Below are 26,341 nucleotides of genomic sequence, written 5' to 3' on the forward strand. Positions count from 1 at the left end.
GATGAGGTTGGCAGATGGCCACTGTGACTGTGGGGCCTATTTCCGATCCTCCGTCTGTTCATGCATTGGGGCAGAGTTCCTCTGGACTGCGTCCACTTACTCCCTTGACGCCTTTGAGGAGCAGTGGGCGCTGTCCGGGGTTCTCTGCTTGGTGTCCCCGTCTGGTTCCCTTCGTTTGACCCTTTGACCACACTTCTGTCCCTGTTATTTCATTAGTTGTCCCCCGTAATTATTTGGATTTCCAGGTCTTGTGGACCCCCCTCTTTCTGGATCCCAATAAGGGCTACTTTGCTGTATCCAACTGGCCTGGGTCTATCACAATTTGTTTAACTGTTTATCTTTACCAGCCAGTTTGCCCAAAGTGTTTGGTAATGGTGCTTGCTCAAGTTTGCAAAGGCTGGTGTATATCCACTTTCCATTGATTAAGTGATGAACCAATTAATATATTCCCTGAGGTTCAGTGCTGGGAGCTGGGTGGATTTGGCTGGTGCCTTTTTCTGTGTAATTCTTTAGTGTCTCTGGGAGCATTCATGCAATCTAGCTGGGTGTGTGGGGCTCCACATGCAGTTGTGCTGAGTGATCACAGCACCTGGAGGGGTTTGCTGCTGGTCACTAGCAAGGCATTGTGAGAGACAGCCCAGGCTGGAGAGAGATAAGGGAGCACAATGGTTCCGCAGTCCCAGGCTGCACCCCCTGGGATCCCGTCATAGTGGCATGTTTTTTTCAAACCGTGACCGACAAAAGTTTTGCTGACAAAAGTGACCACTTTGGATAGTATTTTGGGTGCTGCTTCTAGGAGAGGGTCTGAATCTCTGCTGATGTTGCTCTGAAGTGGCCCAGCAGATGGTGCCCTCATCAGGATAGTAATAAGGAGGAGGTGGGTAGAGAGAGCTCTTGGCATTGTGGCAGATTTGTCCGGAGTTTGTTGGGAAGGAAACAACTTTGTTCTGGTATTTCCAGGCATTGTCAACTGGTCATTTATCCTGTTAGGAAAAAAACCCCAGCTCATATTCAGAGATTATCCCATCCCCAAAAAGCTTTTATAACTGAACGCGTTTGTTGGTATGATATCACTGTTGGCTTGAGTGTACAAGTTACTGTACAACTTAAATGTCAGTGTTCAAAAATCTAAGTGCACAGGATTTGTTGAGCCAGATTTACAAATCAAATCCAGTTAAAGTTCTTGGCAAGAATGGCTTTCCACATTTATCAAACTGACATACAAACCGGAGAAATAAAATACTGCTAAATACCAGGTGCTGTAGAATGCCTGGAGAACTAGAATCTTTTCAGAGACAAGGGCACTGCTGTACACCCCCCCCCCTGTTGTCTAATTTATCCATGTTTCTAAACAAATGTCTGTACAAGGTAATTGGTTCTCCTTTCTTTGTTCCTTTGGATTTATTTCCATATTTTAAATGATGGCCCATAGATCAGCCAGCTCAGTGCCCAAATGCAGCCTATGGTTGCTCTCCCCATGTAACTGCAGAGGGAGGACAGAGATGATCAGCTACTGTCTTTCTTGTTGGTGTACTCAGCCAGTAATCCGTTTCTAGATCATGACCTGTTTCTTGGCCCATGATGCTTGGGCCACATCTCTCTTCCTGCAAATATTGGAAGCCACTCAGGCCTTGTCTACACTACAGAGTTAGGTCGACCTACGTATGGCAGCTCCAGCGGTCAGCCTGGGGTGGCAGGGATACGGTGGTCAGCCCCGTATGCAGCTGACAGCAACGGCAGTCAGCCCAAGATAGCGGGACTCTGGCGATCTGCCCAGGGCAATGAGGCTCCGCCACTCAACCGCAGAGTTCAGCCCCTGGTTTGCAGTGGGGCTCGGGGCGTTGTGCTCGTGGTGTCAGCCCTGGTACAGCACTAGTCAGCCCCAGCCGTCAGCCCCGGGGCGGTGGGGCTTGGAGTCCCACCCATCAGCTCCGGGGCAATAAGATATTCTCCATCTTATTCTCTATCCCCTTTTTAATGATTCCTAACATCCTGTTTGCTTTTTTGACTGCTGCTCCACACTGTGTGAACGTCTTCAGAGAACTATCCACGATGACTCCAAGATCTGTTTCCTGATTAGTTGTAGCTAAATTAGCCCCCATCATATTGTATGCACAGTTGGGGTTATTTTTTCCAATGTTCATTACTTTACATTTATCCATATTACATTTCATTTGCCATTTTGTTGCCCGATCACTTAGTTTTGTGAGATCTTTGTGAAGTTCTTCACAGTCTGCTTTGATCTTAACTATTTTGAGCAGGTTAGTATCATTGCAAACTTTGCCACCTCACTGTTTACCCCTTTCTCCAGATCATTTGTGAATAAGTTGAATAGGATTGGTTCTAGGACTGACCCCTGGGGCACACCACTAGTTACCCCTCTCCATTCTGAAAATTTGCCTTTTATTCCTACCCTTCGTTCCCTGTCTTTTAACCAGTTCTCAATCCATGAAAGGATCTTCCCTCTTATCCCATGACAACTTAATTTAAGTAAGAGCCATTGATGAGGGAGCTTGTCCAAGGCTTTCTGGAAATCTGAGTACACTATGTCCACTTGAACCCCCTTATTCACATGTTTGTTGACCCCCTCAAAGAACTCTAATAGATTAGTAAGACATGATCTCCCTTTACAGAAGCCATGTTGACTTTTGTGCAACAATTTATGTTCTTCTATGTGTCTGACAATTTTATTCTTTACTATTGTTTAAATTAATTTGCCTGGTACTGATGTTAGACTTACTGGTCTGCAATTGCCAGGATCACGTCTAGAACCCTTTTTAAATATTGGCATTACATTATCTATCTTTCAGTCGTTGGGTACAGAAGCTGATTTAAAGGACAGGTTACAAATCATAATTAATAGTTCCGCAATTTCACATTTGAGTTCTTTCAGAACTCTTGGGTGAATGCCATCTGGTCCCGGTGACTTGTTACTGTTAAGTTTATCAATTAATTCCAGTTGATACCAAACTGGGAGGGGTTTCATGCTCTTTAGAGGGCAGGATTAGAATTCAGAATGATCTTGATAAACTGGAGAAGTGGTCTGACTTAAATAGGATTAAATTCAATTAAGACAAATGCAAAGAACTCCACTTGGGAAGGAATAATCCGTTGCGCAAATACAAAATGGGAAATAACTGCCTAGGAAGGTTTCAGAGTAACAGCCGTGTTAGTCTGTATTCGCAAAAAGAAAAGGAGTACTTGTGGCACCTTAGAGACTAACCAATTTATTTGAGCATAAGCTTTTGTGAGCTACAGCTCACTTCATCGGATGCGATGAAGTGAGCTGTAGCTCACGAAAGCTTATGCTCAAATAAATTGGTTAGTCTCTAAGGTGCCACAAGTACTTCTTTTCTTTTTGCCTAGGAAGGAGAACTGCAGAAAAGGATCTGGGCTTTATAGTGGATCACAAATGAAATATGAGTCAACGATGTAATACTGTTAGAAAAAAGGGAACTTCATTCTGTGGTGTATTAGCAGGAGTGTTGTAAACAAGATACAAGATGTAATTCTTCCACTGTACTCAGCGCTGATAAGGCCTCGACTGAAGTACTGTGTGCAGTTCTGGGTCCCTCACTTGGGAGAAGATGTGGACAAATGGGAGAAAGTCCAGAGGAGAGCAACAAAAATGATTAAAGGTGTAAAAAACATGACCTATGAGGAAAGATTGAAAAAACTGGGTTTGTTTAGTTTGGAAAAGAGAAGACAGAGAGGCGCATAACAGTTTTCAAGTACGTAAAAGATTGTTATAATGAAGAGGGTGATACATTGTTCTCCTTAACCACTGAGGACAAGATAAGTAGTAAAGCAGATTTAGGTTATACATTAGGAAAAACTTCCTAACTGTCGGGTAGTTAAGCACTGGAATAAATTACCTAGGGAGGCTGTGCAATCTCTATCATTGGAGGCTTTTAAGAACAGGTTAGTCAAACACCTGTAAGGGATGTTTTAGATAATACTTAGTCCTGCATCAGTGCATGGGACTGGATTAGATGACCTATTGAGGTCCCTTCCAATCCTACATTTTATGGTTCTATTATAAAAGTTTCAGTGAAAAGATTTAGTGAGAGGAGAATAAAGAGAGACATATTTCCTTTATTAAAGCAATTGTTAACTGTTTTTAAAGCTGCTGGAGAGCCAAAACAACTGACATATGAAAATTGAAACTGGCCTGGAAATAGCCTCATTGTGGAGCACTGCACACCCTTCTGAATCTGAATCTGAATCCTTCCTGAACTGTCAAAAGTTGCATAGTGCATGAAACAAGACTTTCACCATCTTCGCCTATCCCAGGATGCTCTCTGCATATCTTCTTTGGTCAGTCTGTTTTGACAGAGGCATTCTCTTGGTCAGCCCTTTTCGCATGTTCCTCTGGCTGCCCAGTGGCACAACTGCCATAGCAGATGCCCTGACTTAATTCTTAACACCTGTCCCAGATATTTCTGTCTTCTTTTCTGAGTCACTTTAGAGATATGAAGTTGTTGAACTCTCTTACAAATGTCTGCATTTGTTATAAACTCATTCCATTCACACCCTTATTCTAGAAGAAATTGGTTTGGATTTGACTGAGTTATAGTTTTATTGTTTTGGGGAAGCATAAAGGTAAGAAAACAGTGTGCTGCACATGGATGCTTCACTTAGCTACACACACATTCACTGCCTTAATTTTCATTAGAGTTTTAAACTAACTGTGCTATGAAATTAGCTGAACCAGCGTTAGCTTTTATAGCCTCCAGCTTCAGCCATCTTGCTTGCTTCCCCTACAGCTTTGGACCTTGGGACTACTAGAGATGGGGAGCATGATTCTGCAGTGTGGAGCTCCTATGGCACGTGAGGGGGTTCTTTCCTGTGTCCCTCCAAACTTGTGTGAGAGCTGATAGTGTCTACCAAATATTTCCAGGTTATGGAGTTTACACACATTGTTTTGTACAATAACTGCCTCTCAGGTCTTTTAGTAAAATGTTTTCGCATCCTCTTATGAAAGGAATGCAGAGTGCTGCCGTATTTTATTATGAAAAGGGTGTATTGGGGGGGTATTTTAATATGTACTCTGTTCCCAGTTACTCTGGCCCCTTTGATAGTAAATTAGAAGATCTCATAGAAGCTGGACTGGAACACTTTAATTGTTTCTCAATCCTGTGGAGTACTTATAAATACAACAGTGACCTGTCTGCAAGCAAGTCTGTAGCATTGATGTCCAGTCTTCCACTGATTTACAGCCTCTCTTCCTGGAGGATCCAGTTGGAGGCCAGGTGCTATCGGCTGCAGTAATGCTTTAGTTCTGGTGTCAGGTGCTGATTTGTTTCATGACAAGTGCGGTTTTTTTGCCTTCTAATCTTCGCTAGCCTCTGGGAAGGAGAAGCATATCCAGCTGTTGGAGGGAAAAGAAAGGGAGAGTGGAAGTTAAAAAGACACATTTTATAGAACAATGGGTACACTCTTTCACGGTAAACCTTGCTGTTAACATTACATAGCACATGTGCTTTTATTTCAAGGTCGCATTTTGCCTGTCATTGGGGGTATGCCGGTTTGGTGTGAGAGATTACTCACGCAGGGCCGGGCAGCAGAATTTGGCTTGCAGGCAGCCATGGTAAGCCACTGTCTTTTGGCTCTTTAACCTTCATAACATGTGGGAATGGCTTCAAACAGCAACACCCTCATTTCCCATACGAAGTAGCTGTTGGGTTGCCCATTAAAAATGGATTGGCAATTTAAAAGGAGGGGCTGCTTTTTCCAGGTTCATGTGCAGCAGAAACCCAAATAACACCCTCCTCCCCCCCCATACACACACACACAATTCTCTGGGATGATGGCTTCACCCCTCCCCCCACCACGTGGCTAAAAGCGGGGAAGATTTCTGTGCAGCCACAGGCAAACAGCCCAGCAGGAACGAGCAACTCTGAATGTCCGTTTACTAAAACCACCCTATTTCAACGAAGTGACCATGAATGATATCACTCTCCTGAGGGTAACACAGAAAGATAAAGAACGGGACCATAAGCTGCAATGCTTTTTTCCGCAATGATTCCCGACTACGTGCTACTGGCCTGGCATGGTAAACCAGGATGTGGTAAACCACATCCTACCATGGAGGGCGGAATAAGACTGCCCTCCCCAGAAACCTTTTGCAAAGGCTTTGGGAGTACATCCAGGAGAGCTTTATGGGGATGTCCCTGGAGGATTTCCGCTCCATCCCCAGACACGTTAACAGACTTTTCCAGTAGCTGTACTGGCCGCGAATGCCAGGGCAAATTAATCATTAAACACGCTTGCTGGAAGTTCATCCCAATAAACATTGAATTGTTTGCATCTTTGGACTTCGGGTATTGTTGCTCTCTGTTCATGCGAGAAGGACCAGGGAAGTAAGCGGGTGAAGGAATAAGCCCCCTAACAGTGACTATTAAAATTACCTGCATAGATGCATGGAATAGGAGGAGTGCTAGGTAGTGCTGGTTTTGGCCATCTTGTTCTAGGGGCTTTATAGAGTTTGGTAATGTGGAGCTCCCCTACTTTGACAGCTGTGGTAAATGTGGTCTCCTATTTGGTTGATGGAATAATATTAAAATCTGTGTTAGTGTCCTTTGTGTATATTGCCAAGCCATATTTAGAATGATAATGGCTAATTGTTAGGTTGTATCCATAGATACGGTATCGCCTAGCCTGTTGTTCGTTGCCAACATAGGTCTCTTGCAACATGAGGATATTGATGTTGTAAGTCTTCAGCAAGTTTCCAAGGTACTCACATTTTGACCATGAGAGTCCTTCAACATTAAGTTGCAGGATTCTTATTCCAGGGCCTATTTGGCACGTTGTATGGCCCTGAGGAGGAACTTTAGGATTTGTTGAGTTGCTGTTCTGATGACCAGGAGATCATTGAGTGATGTTCGGTCGCTGAGTTGATGGCATTCATTGTGAATTCTCACTTAACATAGTGGGCCCCGTGAAGGCTTCCATCTTCCATTCTTCCTTTAGTGCTACTGTGAAGCGATGGCAATTAAATATATAAGTGAACAATTTCTGCCCATGGGCATGGGATTTGGTGATACATATCTTACCATGTGGGACAACAAATATGAAAAGCCATTAGTTATCCAGTTAGAGTATTTAGTACCATATGGCAGTGAGTTCCACATCGTATATATCTGTTCTGTTCCTCTTGTTATAGTTATGGGTATGTATTTTTGAATTTCAGTGTATTTGAAAGGGATCCCAATGGAGCTGAACCCAGCGGGAGCCTTGCCCACCGCAGCAGAGATCTGCTGGAGTTCTCAGCCAGCCAGAAGCTCAACACTGCTCAACAAATGCCTAACATCATCTCCCAGAATAAGGAGAGGTGAGGTGAATATATTTAAAATTTAAAAGTACTCGCTGTCCATAATGCTTTTATGCTTTGCTCTGTTGCCTTCCATTTCCCTGTGCATCATGAAGCATAGTTATTAAGTGAGCATTGTTAGGGCAGCTAAGCCTAAAAATTGAGTGCCATGAAAGCTGATTCCTCTTGTACTGTAGTTACAGGATCTTCCTGACAAGATTCCTCTTTAAGGCCCAACCTTGATGCACTGAAATATAAAAACTAACCAACCCCTGAATCAGACAAACCAGTGCATGCATTCCATGGTGAGAGAGCAAGCTGTGTGAGCACTCTTGCCTCAGCAAAGCAGAAGCAAGCAGGTATGGTGTCTTGCTTTTGATGTGCAGTTCCATCAGGCCATGCCTGGCCTCATTCTGGTGCTGAGCAAGTCCTGCGACAGTCCCTGACACTGCACTTGCATACAACTCAAAGAGCAGCTCCCTGTCTCTTCCAGCATAGTAGGCAAGAAGTTGCTGCCAGCTTTCCATGTGTGGGGCTCTGATGGGGTGTACAACACCCACACTGCAGAGCAAGGGGTTAAGGAGGAGCTCTGGGCCCAGGTGGCCCCACCCAGTCGCACTTGCAGGGCCTGCACAAGCTGGAGGCAGGGCTTTAAGAAGGGGAACAGAGCAGCTCAGAGCAGGCAGGCAGTGGAAGGGCGCAGGCAGCGGCTGTGAAAGGAGAGCAGTGTCCTGGAGCTCCTTGCTTGAGGTCTGACCACACAGACCAGTGGAAATGTACAAAGGAGAGTTAAGTGGCTGAGCATGCAGGCAAGAGGCTTGGTGGAACTGACTCACTTCATGAAGCTAACGGGGATAGAGAGGTGGCCCAGGGGGTGGGGGGCAGAATCTTAGCACCCCAAGGTGTCGAAGGTAGCTGCCCACCACTAGGCCCTGGAGCATAGCCCAATGTAGAGCGTAGGCCTGGGCTCCCCTCTCAACCCCCAGAGGACATTACAACAACAGGGGCCTTCACCGAAGGTGAGAGTCGCACTGGAATAGAGCTTGACTGGCCAAGAGCCTAGCCCTCAAATTACCTGGGCTGAAGGAGACGACAGGTAACCCTTGGGGCAGGATGCTGATCTGTCAATCCTGCCTGACCTCCAGGCAGCACTGTGGGCGGTTGTGCACCTCCTACAGAGCCGAATGTTACTATCATAGACTTGCATCAGCACAGGTATAACAATACGGCCTCTGGCGGGACACAACTGAGAGTATTAATTCAGGACGAATTGCTTAGAGCAGGGCAGTTACAGTCCAAGGCACACCAAACCAGCCAAACAGAGAAGACTTCGGTTTTACCCCACTGTCTATCCAGAAGTTATACAAGCAATTCCCTTAGACACTCCAGTTTCCCAGTATCACCACCAGCAGCTACTTTTTATGGGGATGAATGGGTATGAAAACCAATACCAAGTAAAAGAAAAAGGGTTCTCCCGATCCCAAAGGACCAAGCCCCAGACCCAGGTCAATATACAAATCAGATCTTACCCACAAATCATGCTGTTGCCAATCCTTTAGAATCTAAAAGTTTATTCGTAAAAAGAAAGAAATATAGATGAGAGTTAAAATTGTTTAAATGGAATCAAATATATACAGTAATGGCAAGGTTCTTGGTTCAGGCTTGTACCAGTGATGGAATACACTGCAGGTTCAAATCAAATATCTGGAGTACATTCACAGCTTGGATGGGTCATTCAGTCCTTTGTTTAGAACTTCAGTTTGTAGCAAAGTTCCTCTAAAGCAGTGGTTCTTAACCTGGGGTGCACGCACCTATGAATGGGCTATGAATGTGAATATTTGTCATGTTACTTAGCCTTTCTTAAAATTCAAGCTATGATATTTGTTTTCTTAATCACTCAAAATGTGTTCAGCAAAGTTCAAGATACTTACAGAGGAAAGGACTGGATCCTAAACTCTGTGAGCAGTCTGCTTTGTTAGAAACCTAGTTTCCACGGTAAACATCTGATGAAGTGAGCTGTAGCTCACGAAAGCTCATGCTCAAATAAATTGGTTAGTCTCTAAGGTGCCACAAGTACTCCTTTTCTTTTTATGGATGCTTGTGTAAGCCATTATTCCTGGAGATCTACAGAAATGCACCTCACGAGTGTATGGTTACAGTCGGCTCCAGAGGCTGCCTACCAAGTATTCCCAAAGAATAATTTTTATTTTATCCATTAATATCTTTATTCGTCATTTACAGGGGTGTATTCAATTGACATAAAGTCACTTTAAGCCTTTCTAGATCTCCAGTAGGCAGTGGATGCGTATGTTCTGGATTGTGTCCAGATTGAAGGTTGGCTTATTCAAACTGTGTTTTTCCCCTTCACAGAGTTTGTCCTATCAGATCTGTCTTTTCCAATAAAATATTTTTTGGCTAGCTGAATAGAGACAGCCGCAAATGTGCTGAAAGCACTAATAGATTTTTGCCATGTGGAAAGAAGGCAATCAATCAGGAATACTCTAATGACTTAGTATATGTGGCTATGATGAAGGGCCTGTGTCCTATGTGTGGCACATTTTAAACTATGAATTATGTGATGAGGTAGCAGAGATGCTCACTCAGGAAGGTATGTCAGAGCCAACACCTCCTCTTTCCCTCCAGTCTCTTTCACCTTGTTGCTTGGTAAGTGCTTCTTTTTCTCCTCTCTAGCTGTGCTAGAAGCAGAGACCAGAAGAGGGACAAGGCAGGAAGGTGGAAAGAAGGATAAAGGAAAAAAAAATGAGTATCATTTTCAAAAGGAATTTGGGCATTTAAGTGCCTGAGTCTCACTGAAAGTCTCTGGGACTTCAGCTCCTAAGTCATTTAAGTGCTTTAACATTTTTTACCCAAGGATTATCATAAAGAACCTAAAAAGAAAAGGAGTACTTGTGGCACCTTAGAGACTAACCAATTTATTTGAGCATGAGCTTTCGTGAGCTACAGCTCACTTCATCAGATGTTTACCGTGGAAACTGCAGCAGACTTTATATACACACAGAGAATATGAAACAATACCTCCTCCCACCCCACTGTCCTGCTGGTAATAGCTTATCTAAAGTGATCAACAGGTGGGCCATTTCCAGCACAAATCCAGGTTTTCTCACCCTCCACCCCCCACACAAATTCACTCTCCTGCTGGTGCTAGCCCATCCAAAGTGACAACTCTTTACATAATCAAGTAGGGCTATTTCCTGCATAGACCTTGATCTATGCAGGAAATAGCCCTACTTGATTATGTAAAGAGTTGTCACTTTGGATGGGCTAGCACCAGCAGGAGAGTGAATTTGTGTGGGGGGTGGAGGGTGAGAAAACCTGGATTTGTGCTGGAAATGGCCCACCTGTTGATCACTTTAGATAAGCTATTACCAGCAGGACAGTGGGGTGGGAGGAGGTATTGTTTCATATTCTCTGTGTGTATATAAAGTCTGCTGCAGTTTCCACGGTAAACATCTGATGAAGTGAGCTGTAGCTCACGAAAGCTCATGCTCAAATAAATTGGTTAGTCTCTAAGGTGCCACAAGTACTCCTTTTCTTTTTGCGAATACAGACTAACACGGCTGTTCCTCTGAAACCTGTCATAAAGAACCTGGAGCTAACTGCCTGAATTTAAGAGCCAAGCCAAGACTTCTGCCTTGCTTCTGGCCTCCTCCCCAATTCTCCTCTGGGCAGGCCCAAGGATTTCCCAGACTGCCAGCAGCTTCTCAGGCAAGGTCTCCTTCACGGACAAACTTTTCCTCTGCTACTCCACATATGAAAGAGATGGTCTGGCTTTTCATATGCCTTCCCCTCTCAAAACTGGAACAAGGGGAGTCCCTGTGGTTCTTTAGGGACTCTGGGAAAGGGAGGGCTAGTTCCTTCCTCTCCTCACTGTTATGGCTGAGATCCCAGCTGGGATTGAGATTGGGATTTCTCTTCTGTCTTTCTCCAAGTCCCTGCTGCCCTGTGAGCCTCTGTGCCTCAGGCTCTTCTTTCCCCAGACTTCTCCCATTTGGGAGAGCTGTTGATCTACTAGCAGCTACTGTGTAGCAGGCTCAGCTGCAACCTCTCTCCCAGGCCCTCTCAGGCTGCAAAATGGCTATGCCTATGTCTGTGAGAAGTCAGAAAGGCAATTCTGAGTGCTATCCTGTGGCTACTGCCAGAACAACCCCTTACCATGGACATATAGGCAGCTCTTTGCTGCCTGTTCTGCCACTTTTAGTCCCTGCTGGCTCTGTTGGCCTCTCCAGCTGCCCTCAATTCTGGATCCCCTCCCCGCAAGCAGCTGGCAGTGTTGTCTTGCTCTTTTGGCTTGCCCCCCTACTGCCCACCTTAGCTCCCCTCACAAAAAATATAAATTGAAGGACGAGCACGTAGGGTGGCTCCTTTCTTGGAGAAGGACCAGCTGTATCCAAAGTGGACCCTTGGGGAGTAATTGCCTTCACCTCCATACCTGATCAGGCAGAAGCCCATACAGTCAGAACTCTGTCCATCCTGGGGTGGAAATGCAATCTGCTGTTACTGTGAAGGATGTTTCTAGCCACCTCAGCTTGGGAAATGCTGCTCAGGGGATTTCCTGTTCTAGAATGGTGCAGCAAGCATACAGGATTGTCCTACATCAGCAGGGCACTGGGAGCTCCATCTTACTGTTAAACTGAGCCTTTTTCAGTGGGAGGAAACTACTGTGGCTTTATTTCCAGGATGAACACAATGTCCTGGTGGATTGGCTCATCAAGGCATACATTTTTTAACAGTCAGGGTAATTAACCACTGGAACAATTTACCAAGGGTCATGGTGGAGTCTCCATCACTTATGATTTTTAATTCAAGATTGGATGTTTGTCTAGGACAGTGTTTCCCAAACTTGGGACGCTGCTTGTTCAGAGAAAGCCCCTGATGGGCTGGGCTGGTTTGTTTACCTGCCGCATCAGCAGGTTAGGCTGATCGCGGCTCCCACTGGCCGCGGTTCGCTGCTGCAGGCCAATGGGGGCTGCAGGAAATGGCGCGGGCTGAGGGACGTACTGGCCGCCACTTCCCGCAGCCCCCATTGGCCTGCAGCAGCGAACCGTGGCCAGTGGGAGCCGTGATCGGCCGAACCTGCGGACGCGGCAGGTAAACAAACCGGCCCGGCCCACCAGGGGTTTTCCCTGAACAAGCGGCGTCCCAAGTTTGGGAAACACTGGTCTAAAAGATTTGGTCTGGGAATTGTTTTGGGGAAATCTTATAGCCTGAATTGTACAGGGGGTCAGACTAGATGATCACAATGATCCCTTCTGGCCTTGGAATCTACAAATCAAGAAGGAACTGATCCCAGGGGAATGGAGCTTGAACTTGGAAGCTTTCCAGTCCATTTGTCAAAATTGAGGCTGTCCGGCTGACCACTAGTTTGCCAGCAAAAATGCTGCAAGTCTATCCAGGTTTTGCTCTCAGCTGTTTGACCAGTTGACCATGGTGTCAGATGCTGTTTTGATTAATTGGAGTGCAGAGATGGCTGCATCTTTCCATCTTTTCTTCTGATTCTCCAAATCCTCTGCAAGATCAAACCAGTCAAAGTGGAAGTAATTTTTCTCTGCCTTGGTGGCCAGGCAGTTGGGTACTGTTAGAATGTATCAGTGAGAAGAACCAATTTTCTCCTCCAAGAGCCAGCTCACTTTGTGCACCCAGGAAGTTGGAGAGTGAATGCATACCAGTGGCTTCTGGGATGGGGTATGTACCAGATGCTGGGCGATTGTCAAAGTGTTACAAGGATTCCTAAACCAGGACATAGAAATGAAGCTGGTGTGGTGTTTAACTAACAGCTTCTCCTGTGATGATTGCACCACCCACCAGGTTATTACAGGTTTAGAGTAGCAGCCGTGTTAGTCTGTATCCACAGAAAGAACAGGAGTACTTGTGGCACCTTAGAGACTAACAAATTTATTAGACCATAAGCTTTCGTGGGCTACAGCCTACTTCATCGGATGCATAGAATGGAATATATAGTAAGAAAATATATATATATATACTGTGACAAAGCTCTGCCCTTGCCTCCATGGGTCCCGCGTTTCCTGGTGGATTTCGCTAGCCTCAGAGGCTCACTGTGACCCTCCACGTAACCCTTCTCTCTCTAGAGACAAGGGTCATAGTCTACTGAGCCATTTTCATCCTAAGCCAGCGAGGGAGATGCGGAGAAGTTATCCTTCCTTGCACAGTCTCTGTTGTCTCCCAGTCTCAGTGATTAATCAGGGGGCAAGGGAGGGAGCCCGGGCCCACCCTCTACTCTGGGCTCCAGCCCAGGGACCCTAATAGTATCAGCTATGGTAGCTGTCCTTTTAGAAACATGACACGTCCAATTCCCTGGGCTACTTCCCCCACAGCAGCCCTCACTTCCTCAAGCTCCACTTCACCCTTACCTCAGGGCCTCCTTCCTTGTGCCTGATATGGTGTGTTCTGCTCAGTCTCTCCAACAGTGCAACTTCCTCCCACAGCTCCTGACATGCACACCCACCTGACTGACTGGGAGGCTTTTAACTAGTTTCAGCCACCCCCTGATTGGCTTCAGGTGTCCCAATCAACCTAGCATTCTCCCTACCTTCTGGAAAGTTGTTAATTGGCCCCAGGTGTCTTAATTGACCTGGAGCAGCTGCCATTTCACTTATCCTGGTACCAGGGATTTGTTTAGCCTGGAGCTAATATATCTATCTCCCACTACTTTTCTATAGCCATGCGGCCTTGCCCCATCACAATACATACAGAGAAGGTGGAAGTTGCCATACAAACTGTAAGAGGTTAATTAATTAAGATGAGCTATTAGCCTCTTACAGTTTGTATGGCAACTTCCACCTTCTCTCTATATATATATATCGTCTTACTATATGTTCCATTCTATGCATCCGATGAAGTGGGCCGTAGCCCATGAAAGCTTATGATCTAATAAATTTGTTAGTCTCTAAGGTGCCACAAGTACTCCTGTTCTTTTTGCAGGTTACTACAGTTTGTTCCTCAGGGTTTTAAAAGTGGAAGATTAAGACCAAAGAAGTCCATACATCTGCTACTTCCACGGCCAGGGGCTGGCCTGCGCTCTCCATTGGTTAGATTCCTAACAGTTCAGTGTGAAGCTTTCAAACCCACTTCCCCCGGTGCAATGTATTAGTCTTCAGGTGTATGTGCTACAGCCATCTGAACCAGATGGGAAAATGTCCCTCTGCCAATTTTGGATGAAAGCGACTACTTTGGTTGTCATCACTTCTGCCAGGAAGACTGATGAGAATAGCTTTGATTATTGATTCACTCCATTCTTGTGTTCCTGAGGTTAACCTGAGGTTTCATATTAACCAGCCAATTGTATTGCCATTTTTTTAAGTCTGCACTTTTCACAGAGGCAGAAGAGGCTTTGGATACTGTAGAATTATTGGGTTAAATCTGTATCTCCTTAAAAGTTTCAGAGCTGACACATAGCTGTTGGTGTGTTCCAAGGGCCCTAAAAAGGAAAGAGGCTTCCAAGACTACAGTGGGTAGGTGGCTTCAGGTTTGTATCTGCCTAGAGTATGAGTTGGCAGGTCCTATCTCACCAGAGCAAAGAGCAGGCCAGAGGAGGCTCTGTCTTTGGGTAGGAAATCTGTAGAGCTGCTGTTTGGTCCGTGTCCCTTACATTTGTGTCACTTTATAAAACTTTAAATCAATTAAAAGTATGGTTACAATATGCATGCAAATGAGATGATGTCTTTGAGCTCCTGCCAATTGGCCAGAATGGCCTGTGGTGCAGATTTACGTAACCCCTGCTTCAGTATTTTCCACTTCTTCATGGCTAGGGCTCTTTCTCCCCCAGCCATGCAGAGCATCACCTCGTGGAGCCTGTACACTGGAGTCAAGGTTCACCCAGGTTCACTAGTCCACGTACAAGCGCAGTGCTGTAGGAGCAAAACAATTGCTGTGGGCAGAAGGCTTGTTTTGAACTGTTGATCTAGAGATGAACTTATTACAAGTGATTAGTGACATCTGCAAATCTAATCTGAACGATGAAGTGAGCTGTAGCTCACGAAAGCTCATGCTCAAATAAATTGGTTAGTCTCTAAGGTGCCACAAGTACTCCTTTTCTTTTATCATTTTATTTGTATCAACTTAACAGTTCGGAACCCTAGTCATGGACCATGACTCCATTGTCCTGGGCACAGAACAAAAACAACAGTCCCTGCTCCATGGAACTAACAGTCGAAATAAAATTTACAATGAAACTGCTGACTTCTTTGGCTCGTTTGTGTGAGCACTAAGATTTTTGGCTTAAGAGGCAAATTTTGTTTCTGGCTCCCATACTGCTGTTGTGTTTCTCTGCATTGGGTTCTACAAAAATCCTGAGGGAAGAGAGAGCAAAATACTGGGTTACTAGGCACAAATTGTCATCTCTTCTAGAAGAAGAATCTGTTGGAGCAACAGTAATCTGTTCATTGGCTCTCTCATTGGCTCTTGGTGATTCATGTTCATTGGGGGAGGCTGAAGGAACTTTGAAAGAAATTTGAAGGGATTTTTTGGTGTCTTTATTTCTAGGTATGAACATTCTGTTTCTGATAACAAAGCCTTAATGGTAGTAACAGAAGACCCACTATTGTATATTTCTCCACCACCGTGTCAGCCACTGATCAACCGGACTGAGTCTCTCAGGTTAGCAAACTGATTTCCAAGTGTATTTCCAAGTTTGTAATTATTGTGTGAATTCTCTGTAGGGTGCCTGGCATTTCTTTGTTTATATCCATACTAGATACATTGTGGTCAGTGGCAACACAAGCTTCCCCTCTGTTCTACAGGTGTGTTTGAATTTTGGTTTAGCTGGCATCTGTAAGTTACAGATGTGGGAAACCCAGTATAAACTGGGTTGCTTTAAATGGATCTTAGTGTGTTAAACCAGTGTAACTTTGTGTGCGGACACTCTAATATCCATTTACACCAACCTGACCTATATCAGGTTACAGATACCTGTAACTTATAAGTGCAAGCCAAACCAATAGAAGCCATGTTTAAACCAATGTTAGAGTGGCCACACACAATGTTGCACTGGTTTAATTAACTTGGTTTAACTTTTCACCTTTAGTTAAACCAGTGCACTGTTTTGTACCATGATGTCGACAGTCTGACCTAGTGGTCAGAGCAGGAGTCAGGTTTAGTGGACGGCACTGGCATCCAGATAGGGGAACCAAGCCAAGGGGTCAGCACCAGAGTCAATTGCCAGTTATCAGAGCCAGGAGTTAAGCTAGAGTCAGATCCAGGAAAGAAAGCTGTGGGTCAGAACCAAGGTCAGATACAAAATGCCAGAGACAAGGCTCAAGCTGGAATCAGGGTCAGAAGTCAGAGGCTGGGGTCGGAGCCAGGACTGGTCACTGATGATTGAAGGTGAGGTGTAAGGGCAGGAACTGGAGGAGAGGCACAGAGCAGGAGCATGGTGGGAACAGGGGCGAGGCAGGAGCATAGCAGGAATCAGGAACAGGGTTGGGTGCAGGGGCAGGCACCAGCAGGGTCCAATGCAGCCACAATAGGAGAACACCTTGTGGCTCGAATAAATTTCCTGTGCCACCTTCTGGCTTAAATAGCATGGATGGGCCAATTGGTGGAGCTGGGCAATCCTCCAGTCAGGGCTCCCTTGGCAGCAATAGCATTTAGCAGAAGACTCCAATACCCCAGCCAGCACTAGTAGAAGCATTCGGTTGACTGCCATCCTACCTTGCTACACTGCCCAAGAGATCCCAGAGTGCTACATACACACACTTTCCTCAGGGGCCCCTGCCAACAGCTCCCTGGGGTTTTAGAGAGCCATCTAGGGAAACAGAATCCTGGGATTGTTTCCAACAGAAAGCAGCTACTTCTCCTTCCTGGCAATTCAGCAGTCCCCACTCTTAGTAGGAGCACTGGGCTTGAGGTTTCATCCTCCATTGAATTGAGAACAGCTGAGAGGTAGCTGCATGGAGAGGATGTGGAGCCATGTGCTAGGAAAGTGGAGCAGCCAGCAGGGAGCTGGGAATGGACTACTGAGCACTGGAGACTATTGGCCTTCATAGAATCATAGAATATCAGGGTTGGAAGGGACCTCAGGAGGTCATCTAGTCCAACCCCCTGCTCAAAGCAGGATCAATCCCCAGTTTTTGTCCCAGATCCCTAAATGGCCCCCTCAAGGATTGAGTCAACAGTGTGCCCTTGTTGCCAAGAAGGCCAATGGCATTTTGGAATGTATAAGTAGGGGCATTGCCAGCAGATCGAGGGACATGATTGTTCCCCTCTATTCGACACTGGTGAGGCCTCATCTGGAGTGCTGTGTCCAGTTTTGGGCCCCACACTACAAGAAGGACATGGAAAAATTGGAAAATGTCCAGCGGAGGGCAATAAAATTAATTAGGGGACTGGAACACATGACTTATGAGGAGAGGCTGAGGGAACTGGGATTGTTTAGTCTGCGGAAGAGAAGAATGAGGAGGGATTTGATAGCTGCTTTCAGCTACCTGAAAGGGGCTTCCAAGGAGGATGGCTCTAGACTGTTGTCAGTGGTAGCAGATGACAGAAAAAGGAGTAGTGGTCTCAAGTTGCAGTGGGGGAGATTTAGGTTGGATATTAGGAAAAACTTTTTCACTAGGAGGATGGTGAAAGACTGGAATGCGTTACCTAGGGAGGTGGTGGAATCTCCTTCCTTAGATATTTTTAAGGTCAGGCTTGACAAAGCCCTGGCTGTGATGATTTAATTGGGGTTCGGTCCTGCTTTGAGCAGAGGGTTGGACTAGATGATCTCCTGAGGTCCCTTCCAACCCTGATATTCTATGATTCTATGATTCACAACCCTGGGTTTAGCAGGCCAGTGCTCAAACCACTGAGTTATCCCTCCCTCCTTCACGCATACACATTCCTGGTGCGGGAGGGAGAGGGGATTATCTGTGGAGTTTAGGGTAGGAAAGGTGGGGAAAGCATTCATGTGGAGCAAGAAGAGCCATTGGGAGTAAAGAGAGAGGGGTGGCAAAGAGAAGAGGGAGCAATGGGAAGAAGGAGCAATTTTTCCAATTGCCCAGAAAGTCCAGTGTATTTCTCTGCAGGATGGGGAACTCTAGGAGACCTATTTTTCTTTTTTCTCTGTTATATAAGAAAAGTAGTTCCCCCCTGTCGTAAGATAATCAGAGACTCCCAATTCCCCTGGAGGTACTGGACCCTACATTCTGATGCTGTCGGGTGGGGTAATGACTTTCACTCACTGTCAGCCTTCGCTCACTTGGAACCAGCAGCCTAGCCCGCTCACTGCTAGAGACTAGTAACAATCATAAAATATCGTAACAGTTCTCTGAGCCATCCAGTCCATCACAAATCTGCCTGTGTGCAAGTGTCCAAAGCTTTTTCATTAATCAAATTATGTAGTTGGAAAAATGATTATAAAATGGATTTAGAAGCCAGTTAAAGACAGAGATACACAGGTCATGACTTTTTCCCTTCAGCATCATAAAGTAAACAAAGATATATTTGAAGTAGTGAATACTTTCTTTGCCTTGATGGAAGAACTGGAATTGTGTGGTTTCTAAAGACATGAGTTCATCACTGCATATTTTTTCTTTTCTTCTTTTTTTCCCCTTTACTCTGTTAAATTTATTTTTTGAGGAATTCACCGAATTTTATTCTTGAGTTGGTAGCCTTATGATTTAAAGCCCATTGCTTTCAGGATTTGTGTTGTTTAATTATATATAGGAACCACTGTAGGTGGAAAAATCCAGTCCAATATTAACACATGGCAGATATTTAGCTATGAATTCTCTTTGAACTTGTGACTAACATTCATGCCCCAGTGTTAAAAGGAACACAATATAAAATGTTAAGATGAAAAAAACCCTAATGTTAAATCACAATCATTTTCAAGTGGATTGTTAAAATGCTGCTCAAAACCCAAGACTTTTTGACTCCTTTTTTAAAGACATGCCTAATTTAATGTTGCATTTTACAGATTAAATCATGAACTTCGAGGGTGGGTTCATAGGCATGAAGTGGAAAGGACAAGATCTAGAAGGATGTCAGATAACCAACAGCAGAAAACAAGAGTTGTCCAGGTAGGTTTGTACTGTTGAATCATCAGGAACACAAATTAATTGCTGGCAACATGACCAGCTTTCCTGAGATACGGCTCATTCCACAAGGCTTTTGTGTGTAGTGAAACTGATAGAAGATTAAACATGAAAGAAAGCTGCAGATTGGTAGGGCAAAGGGTTAACGCATTAGTTATTTCTGGAGTCCCTGGTTCATAGAATCATAGAAGATTAAGGTTGAAAGAGACCTCAGGAGGTCATCTAGTCCAACCCCCTGCTCAAAGTGGGACCAACCCCAACTAAATCATCCCAGCCAGGGCTTTGTCAGACTGGGCCTTAAAAACCGCTAAGGATGGAGATTCCACCATCTCCTTTAGTAACCCAGTGCTTCACCACCCTCCTAGTGAAATAGTTTTTCCTAATATCCAACCTAGACCTCCCCCACTACTACTTGAGACCATTGCTTCTTGTCCTGTCATCTGTCACCACTGAAAACAGCCTAGCTCCATCTTCTTTGGAACCCCCCCCTGAGGTAGTTGAAGGCTGCTATCAAATCCCCCTTCACTCCTCTCTTCTGCAGACTAAATAAGCCCAGGTCCCTTGGCCTCTCCTCGTAAATCATGTGCCCCACCCCCTAATAATTTTCGTTGCCCTCCGCTGGATTCTCTCCAATTTGTCCACATCCTTTCTGTAGTAGAGGGCCCAAAACTGGATGCAATACTCCAGATGTGGGTTCATGAGTGCCGAATAGAGGGGAATAATCACTTTCCTTGATCGGCTGACAATGCTCTTACTGATGCAGCCCAATATGCCGTTAGTCTTCTTGGCAACAAGGGCACGCTGTTGACTCATATCCAGCTTCTCGTCCACTGTAATCCCCAGGTCCTTTTCTGCAGAACTGCTGCTTTGCCAGTCAGTCCCCAGCCTGTAGCGGTGCATGGGATTCTTTCTTCCTAAGTGGAGGACTCTGCACTTGTCCTTGTTGAACCTCATCAGATTTCTTTTGGCCCAATCCTCCAATTTGTCTAGGTCACTCTGGACCCTATCCCTATCCTCCAGCATATCTACCTCTCCCCCCATCTTATTGTCATCCGCGAACTTGCTGAGGGTGCAGTCCATCCCATCCTCCAGATCATTAATGAAGATGTTGAACAAAACCGGCCCCAGGACCGACCCCTGGAGCACTCCGCTTGATCGTCTCAAAAAATGGTCTCACCTTAAGTTCTTGGCAGATATTCGTCCACATCACAGAACTGCCACAGAGTTTGGCATGGTTGTAAGCCTCTGTTCAAGGAATGCTAGGACTGGCATAGCAGTGGATTTGGCAGATAAGGATTGAGTGGTGTTACAAGAGCTGTGAAGGAAAGCTGTAGATACCTCCTCTACTCTATGCCTTGCTTGAGTCTTGTCTTTTGTGAATAGTAAAATCAATATAAATAAAGTTTCAAGAAAAAGACCCAAAAGAGAGTGTTGAGACTGTAAATCTTTTTTTACTTAACCTAATACATGTGGTTATCTCTGTATCTGCAATGATTCCTTTTATTTCTCTATGCTTGGTGTTATAGGCTGAGCTGGCAGCAATGTCTATAGTTAAGATTGCCTGACTCTTTCCAGCATAAGTCACTGTTTTCAGATGATTTTTACTTTGCCAGATTTTAAGTATTCAAGCTGAATTTTTCCATGCTTGAACTCTGCTTCAAGCTGAATTTAAAAAAAAAAATCAAAATTGGTTCAGCCATTTGAAAGAACAAGATTATGCAAAACAACCTTTTCCCCTGTTTTAAGAAAATATTTCCTGCCATTTAACTGAAAAGTTTTAGCATCTGTATACTTTGGAGCAGGAATTTGAAATTTGGTGAGGAGAATGGTCCAAGGGCCAGGGAGGTGCTTTTGGCTGATTTCATGAAAATCCATCCAGCATTGGCAGAGTTATAGGCTTCTGAAAATTGTCATATGCACAGGCCCAATAAAGCTTTTTAGAGGCCTGCTGCAAAAATCTCTCGAGTCCATCTGCACTAAACATAATTCCAGCTCTGCTGACCTTGATCTGCACCAAGGGTGCTGCCAGGGCCCACTCAGCTTCCTACATGGTAGGCCAGGCCCAGAGCTAGAGCTCCAGAGAGGATGAATGTGCAGCAGCAGCAATGTGCCCCTCGTTCACGCTTGGTGTAGGAGCCAGGGGGAAACCTTCCACTAATGGGTAGTGTGAATTCTGTGCACTGAACAGTCCTTATTATCAATCTACTTTACCGTAGGAGGCAGGGTGAGCATCATTCTCACCAGTTTACAGATTTTGCACAGAAATAGAATCATAGAATATCAGGGTTGGAAGGGACCTCAGAAGGTCATCTACTCCAACCCCCTGCTCAAAGCAGGACCGATCCCCAATTAAATCATCCCAGCCAGGGCTTTGTCAAGCCTGACCTTAAAAACTTCTAAGGAAGGAGATTCCACCACCTCTCTAAGTAACGCATTCCAGTGTTTCACAACCCTCCTAGTGAAAAAGTTTTTCCTAATATCCAACCTAAATCTCCCCCACTGCAACTTGAGACCACTACTCCTTGTTCTGTCATCTGCTACCACTGAGAACAGTCTAGAGCCATCCTCTTTGGAACCCCCTTTCAGGTAGTTGAAAGCAGCTATCAAATCCCCCCTCATTCTTCTCTTCCGCAGACTAAACAATCCCAGTTCCCTCAGCCTCTCCTCATAAGTCATGTGTTCCAGTCCCCTAATCATTTTTGTTGCCCGCCGCTGGACGTTTTCCAATTTTTCCACGTACTTTTTGTAGCGTGGGGCCCAAAATTGGACACAGTACTCCAGATGAGGCCTCACCAATGTCGAATAGAGGGGAATGATCATGTCCCTCGATCTGCTGGCAATGCCCCTACTTATACGTCCCAAAATGCCATTGGCCTTCTTGGCAACAAGGGCACACTGTTGACTCAGATCCAGCTTCTCGTCCACTGTAACCCCTAGGTCCTTTTCTGCAGAACTGCTGCCTAGCCATTCGGTCCCTAGTCTGTAGTGGTGCAGTGGATTCTTCCATCCTAAGTGCAGGACTCTGCACTTGTCCTTGTTGAACCTCATCAGATTTCTTTTGGCCCAATGCTCCAATTTGTCTAGGTCCCTCTGTATCCTATCCCTACCCTCCAGCGTATTTACCTCTCCTCCCAGTTTAGTGTCATCTGCAAACTTGCTGAGGGTGCAATCCACACCATCCTCCAGATCATTAATGAAGATATTGAACAAAACCGGCCCCAGGACTGACCCTTGGGGCACTCCACTTGGTACCGGCTGCCATCTAGACATGGAGCCATTGATCACTACCCGTTGAGCTCGACAATCTAGCCAGCTTTTTATCCACCTTATAGTCCATTCATCCAGCCCATACTTCTTTAACTTGCTAGCAAGAATACTGTGGGAGACCATGTCAAAAGCTTTGCTAAAGTCAAGGGACAACACATCCACTGCTTTCCCTTCATCCACAGAACCAGTTATCTCATCGTAGAAGGCAATTAGATTAGTCAGGCATGACTTGCCCTTGGTGAATGCATGCTGAATGTTCCTGATCACTTTCCTCTCCTCTAAGTGCTTCAGAATTGATTCCTTGAGGACCTGCTCCATGATTTTTCCAGGGACTGAGGTGAGGCTGACTGGCCTGTAGTTCCCAGGATCCTACTTCTTCCCTTTTTAAATAGTGCAGAGTCACTTCTGGGAGAGCTGGGAATGGACTCCTGTCTGTAATATCACAGATCCAAGTCTCATCCAAAGGCTCACTGTGCCAAACCTATATGCTTGGCTGTGCTATTTATAACCCTAGACCATACTCCTCTTCAGAGCCAGAAGTTTCATAGATTCGTGGATTCCCAGGCCAGAAGAGACCACAATGATTATCTAGTCTGATCTCTTGCATAACACAGGCCACAGAACTTCCCTGAAATAATTTGTGTTGGAACTGGAGCAGATCTCTTAGAAAAATATCCAGTCTTAATTTAAAAATTGCCAGTGATGGTAAATCCTTGGTAAATTGTTCCAGTGATTAATTACCTTCAGGGCTAAAGCCTTATTTCCAGTCTGAAATAGAAGCTAGGAATTCTGACTGAATCCCAACAGTCCTCTGCTGTTTAGCAAATAATTGTGCAAGTCACTGAATTCTCTCTTGCTAGTGGCTTGTCCATGCAGAGAATAGCAGCCTGCTACTGTAACTAGTTACTCCTTTAGTTCAAGCAGTAGAGGTTTGTGCTGTGCTCTGGAGCTTAGGAGGTTCAAATCCTGCTGATGATCCATGAAGGTCATGATGTTTCCATTTGATAGAATTTCTGTGTTTTTCAGTTTCCTTGTTTTAACAAAATACCTAGGAAATTACATTTTAAAACTATGTTTGCAAAGCCAAGTACTCAAAAGTTAAAAGAATTAATGTAGCCTGTAAAAGCTAATTCATCCCCTTATGCATATGCTTTATGATACAGCCTAATTATATGATCATTTACTGTTTTTTGTGCTGCAATACTCTGACTCATTCAGTGCACAAGTTGGACAGAGAATGAGGCAGAGGGTTGAAAACAGTGAGATGGCATTGAGGATGCATGTGTGACACTCTGTATCTCAGGGGAACACCCTACACCCCCACGTTCATCTTTATAAAATATGTGGTATCCAGTGTAAAGTTTGCCATGTTGGGTGTCTTTGGAAGGCTCATAATGCACTGAGCATGGTTGTTATAGTGATGTTATAGTAACTGCATCCAATGAAGTGAGCTGTAGCTCACGAAAGCTTATGCTCAAATAAATGTGTTAGTCTCTAAGGTGCCACAAGTACTCCTTTTCTTGTTACAGTAAGGTTATAGGTTATAATTTCATGTATATAGTTATGAGACTGAAAATGTATCCTCATGGCGTAAAGCAAGCCTGTGCAAAAATTCTCCAAGAACAGAGAGGCAGTTCACACTTTGTCAGGGCATGGATGGGACAAACCCAGCTCAGCCTCACAGGAACAATGGATACTGGCTTCGGCAGCAACAAAAGAATCTGTTAGACCCTCAAGGGAGTCACCTCCTTCCTTTAGGCAGTTTGGGACTGCGATGAGGTAATGCTCACCTGACTCTGAAGGGGAGGAGGGGCAAAGCCAGGAGGAAAGAAAGGACATAATAAAAGGGAGAGACATTTTGCCATGCTCTCTCTCTTCCACCTACATCTACTGACACCACCACCATCAAGTGACTGAAACGCTGATCAAAGGAGAGAGCCTGACTGAAAAGTAACCAGCCAGCCTGTGGTGAGAAGCATCTAAGTTTGTAAGGACATTGAAAGTGTTAAGATCAGCTTAGAGTGCGTTTTAATTTGACCAAACCTGACTTGTTATGCTTTGACTTATAATCAATTAAAATCTATTTTTATAGCTAATAAATCTGTTTATTCTATCTAAAGCAGTACGTTTGGTTTGAAGTGTGTCAGAGGCTCCCCTTGGGATAACAAGCCTGGCACATATCAATTTCTTTGTTAAATTGACGAACTTATATAAGCTTGCAGCGTCCAAGACGGAGGTTCCTAGGGTTGTGTATGGGACTGGAGATATTGGTTAGTGTCATTTGCTTGCAAGTAGCTGGGAGCAGCTTACATGCCAGAGGCTGTGCATGAACAGCCCAGGAGTGGGGGTTCTCACAGCAGAGCAGGGTAAGGCTGGCTCCCAGAGTCAAGGATTGGAGAGGCCTAGCAGATCACCAGTCCAGACAACACCAGAGGGGAACGTCACAGCATGAGGGGTCCAAATTATAGCTGCATGGGCAACCTTAATTCAGGCATTTCCTAACTGAGTGTTTGATTTTGCATCCTGAATGTTTTTTTTAGTGACGTTTTTACATGCAGTAGGAAATACTTTGAATACTACAAATATTGAGGTTTAGTAAATAGCAAATCTTATATAATTTTAAGAACAAGATTTCTAAAAAAAGTTTCCGTGTTCAATAAGAATTTCCAGCTGTTAAATTTCAATAAGTTAAAACACATTAAATGGTTTACATTTAATATGTGCGTAGTTTCCACAGGGATGTTATGGGATCATGAATGGGATGGGAGGTAGTTCACAAGGTACACTTATGTTCAAATAAGATGCACACATTGAGCTCTCAAAGCTGGAGACTCATAAAAAACAACCTTCCACGCAAACTTCCTCATGGCTGGACTTTACAAAAACTAGACAAGCCATTTACAACACACATTTTGATTCTCTACAGAGGAAAAAGGACACTAAACTATCTAAACTCCTCCATGCCACAAGGGGCCACAACAGTGGTTCCCTTAACTCACCCAACAATATTGTTAATCTATCCAGCTATACTCTTAGCCTGGCAGAAGAGTCTATCCTATCTCGGGGCCTGTCCTTCTGCCCCACCACCCCCACGAACATGATACAGTTGTGCGGTGACCTAGAATCCTACTCTTGATGTCTCTGATTCAAGGAATATTTCCAACACACCACTGAACAGCACACTAACCCACAGAAACCTCCCTACCAACACAACCAAAAGAAGGATTCTGCGTGGACTCCTCCTGAAGGTCGAAACAACCGACTGGACTTCTATATAGAGTGCTTCCGCCGACGTGCACGGGCTGAAAGTGTGGAGAAGCAGCATCACTTGCCCCATAACCTTAGCCATGCAGAACATACCATCCACAGCCTCAGAAACAACTCTGACATCATAAGCAAAAAGGCTGATAAAGGAGGTGCTGTTGTCATCATGAACAGATCGGAACATGAACGAGAGGCTGCTAGACAACTCTCTGACACCACATTCTACAGTCCATTACCCTCTGATCCCACTGAGGATTACCAAAAGAAACAACACCATCTGCTCAAGAAACTCCCTGAAGAAGGACAGGAATGCCCCCGGTAGGGGCTATTCTATCTGCTTCCCAAGATTCATAAACCTGGGAATCCTGGATGCCCCATCATCTCAGGCATTGTCACCCTGACAGCAGGATTGTGGCTATGTAGACTCCCTCCTCAGTGCTACCAG

General features: G+C 44.9%; 1 protein-coding gene across 6 annotated transcripts in view; it reads left to right on the forward strand.

Annotated features, from left to right (window-relative positions):
* Positions 1–26,341, forward strand: part of ATF6 (activating transcription factor 6) — a 440,808-nt gene that overhangs the window by 122,221 nt on the left and 292,246 nt on the right. For 5 of the 6 annotated variants that reach the window (XM_075131427.1, XM_075131426.1, XM_048859672.2 and 2 more), the window contains exons 10-12: positions 7,193–7,333; positions 15,833–15,946; positions 19,248–19,350. In XM_075131427.1, coding sequence (XP_074987528.1) covers positions 7,193–7,333; positions 15,833–15,946; positions 19,248–19,350 — 358 coding nt within the window. The remainder of the gene's footprint in view (positions 1–7,192; positions 7,334–15,832; positions 15,947–19,247; positions 19,351–26,341) is intronic. The other variant, XM_075131428.1, reaches the window with a different exon arrangement.

The sequence above is a fragment of the Caretta caretta genome, chromosome 8, assembly GCF_965140235.1.
Source record: "Caretta caretta isolate rCarCar2 chromosome 8, rCarCar1.hap1, whole genome shotgun sequence".
NCBI classification, from domain to species: domain Eukaryota; kingdom Metazoa; phylum Chordata; order Testudines; family Cheloniidae; genus Caretta; species Caretta caretta.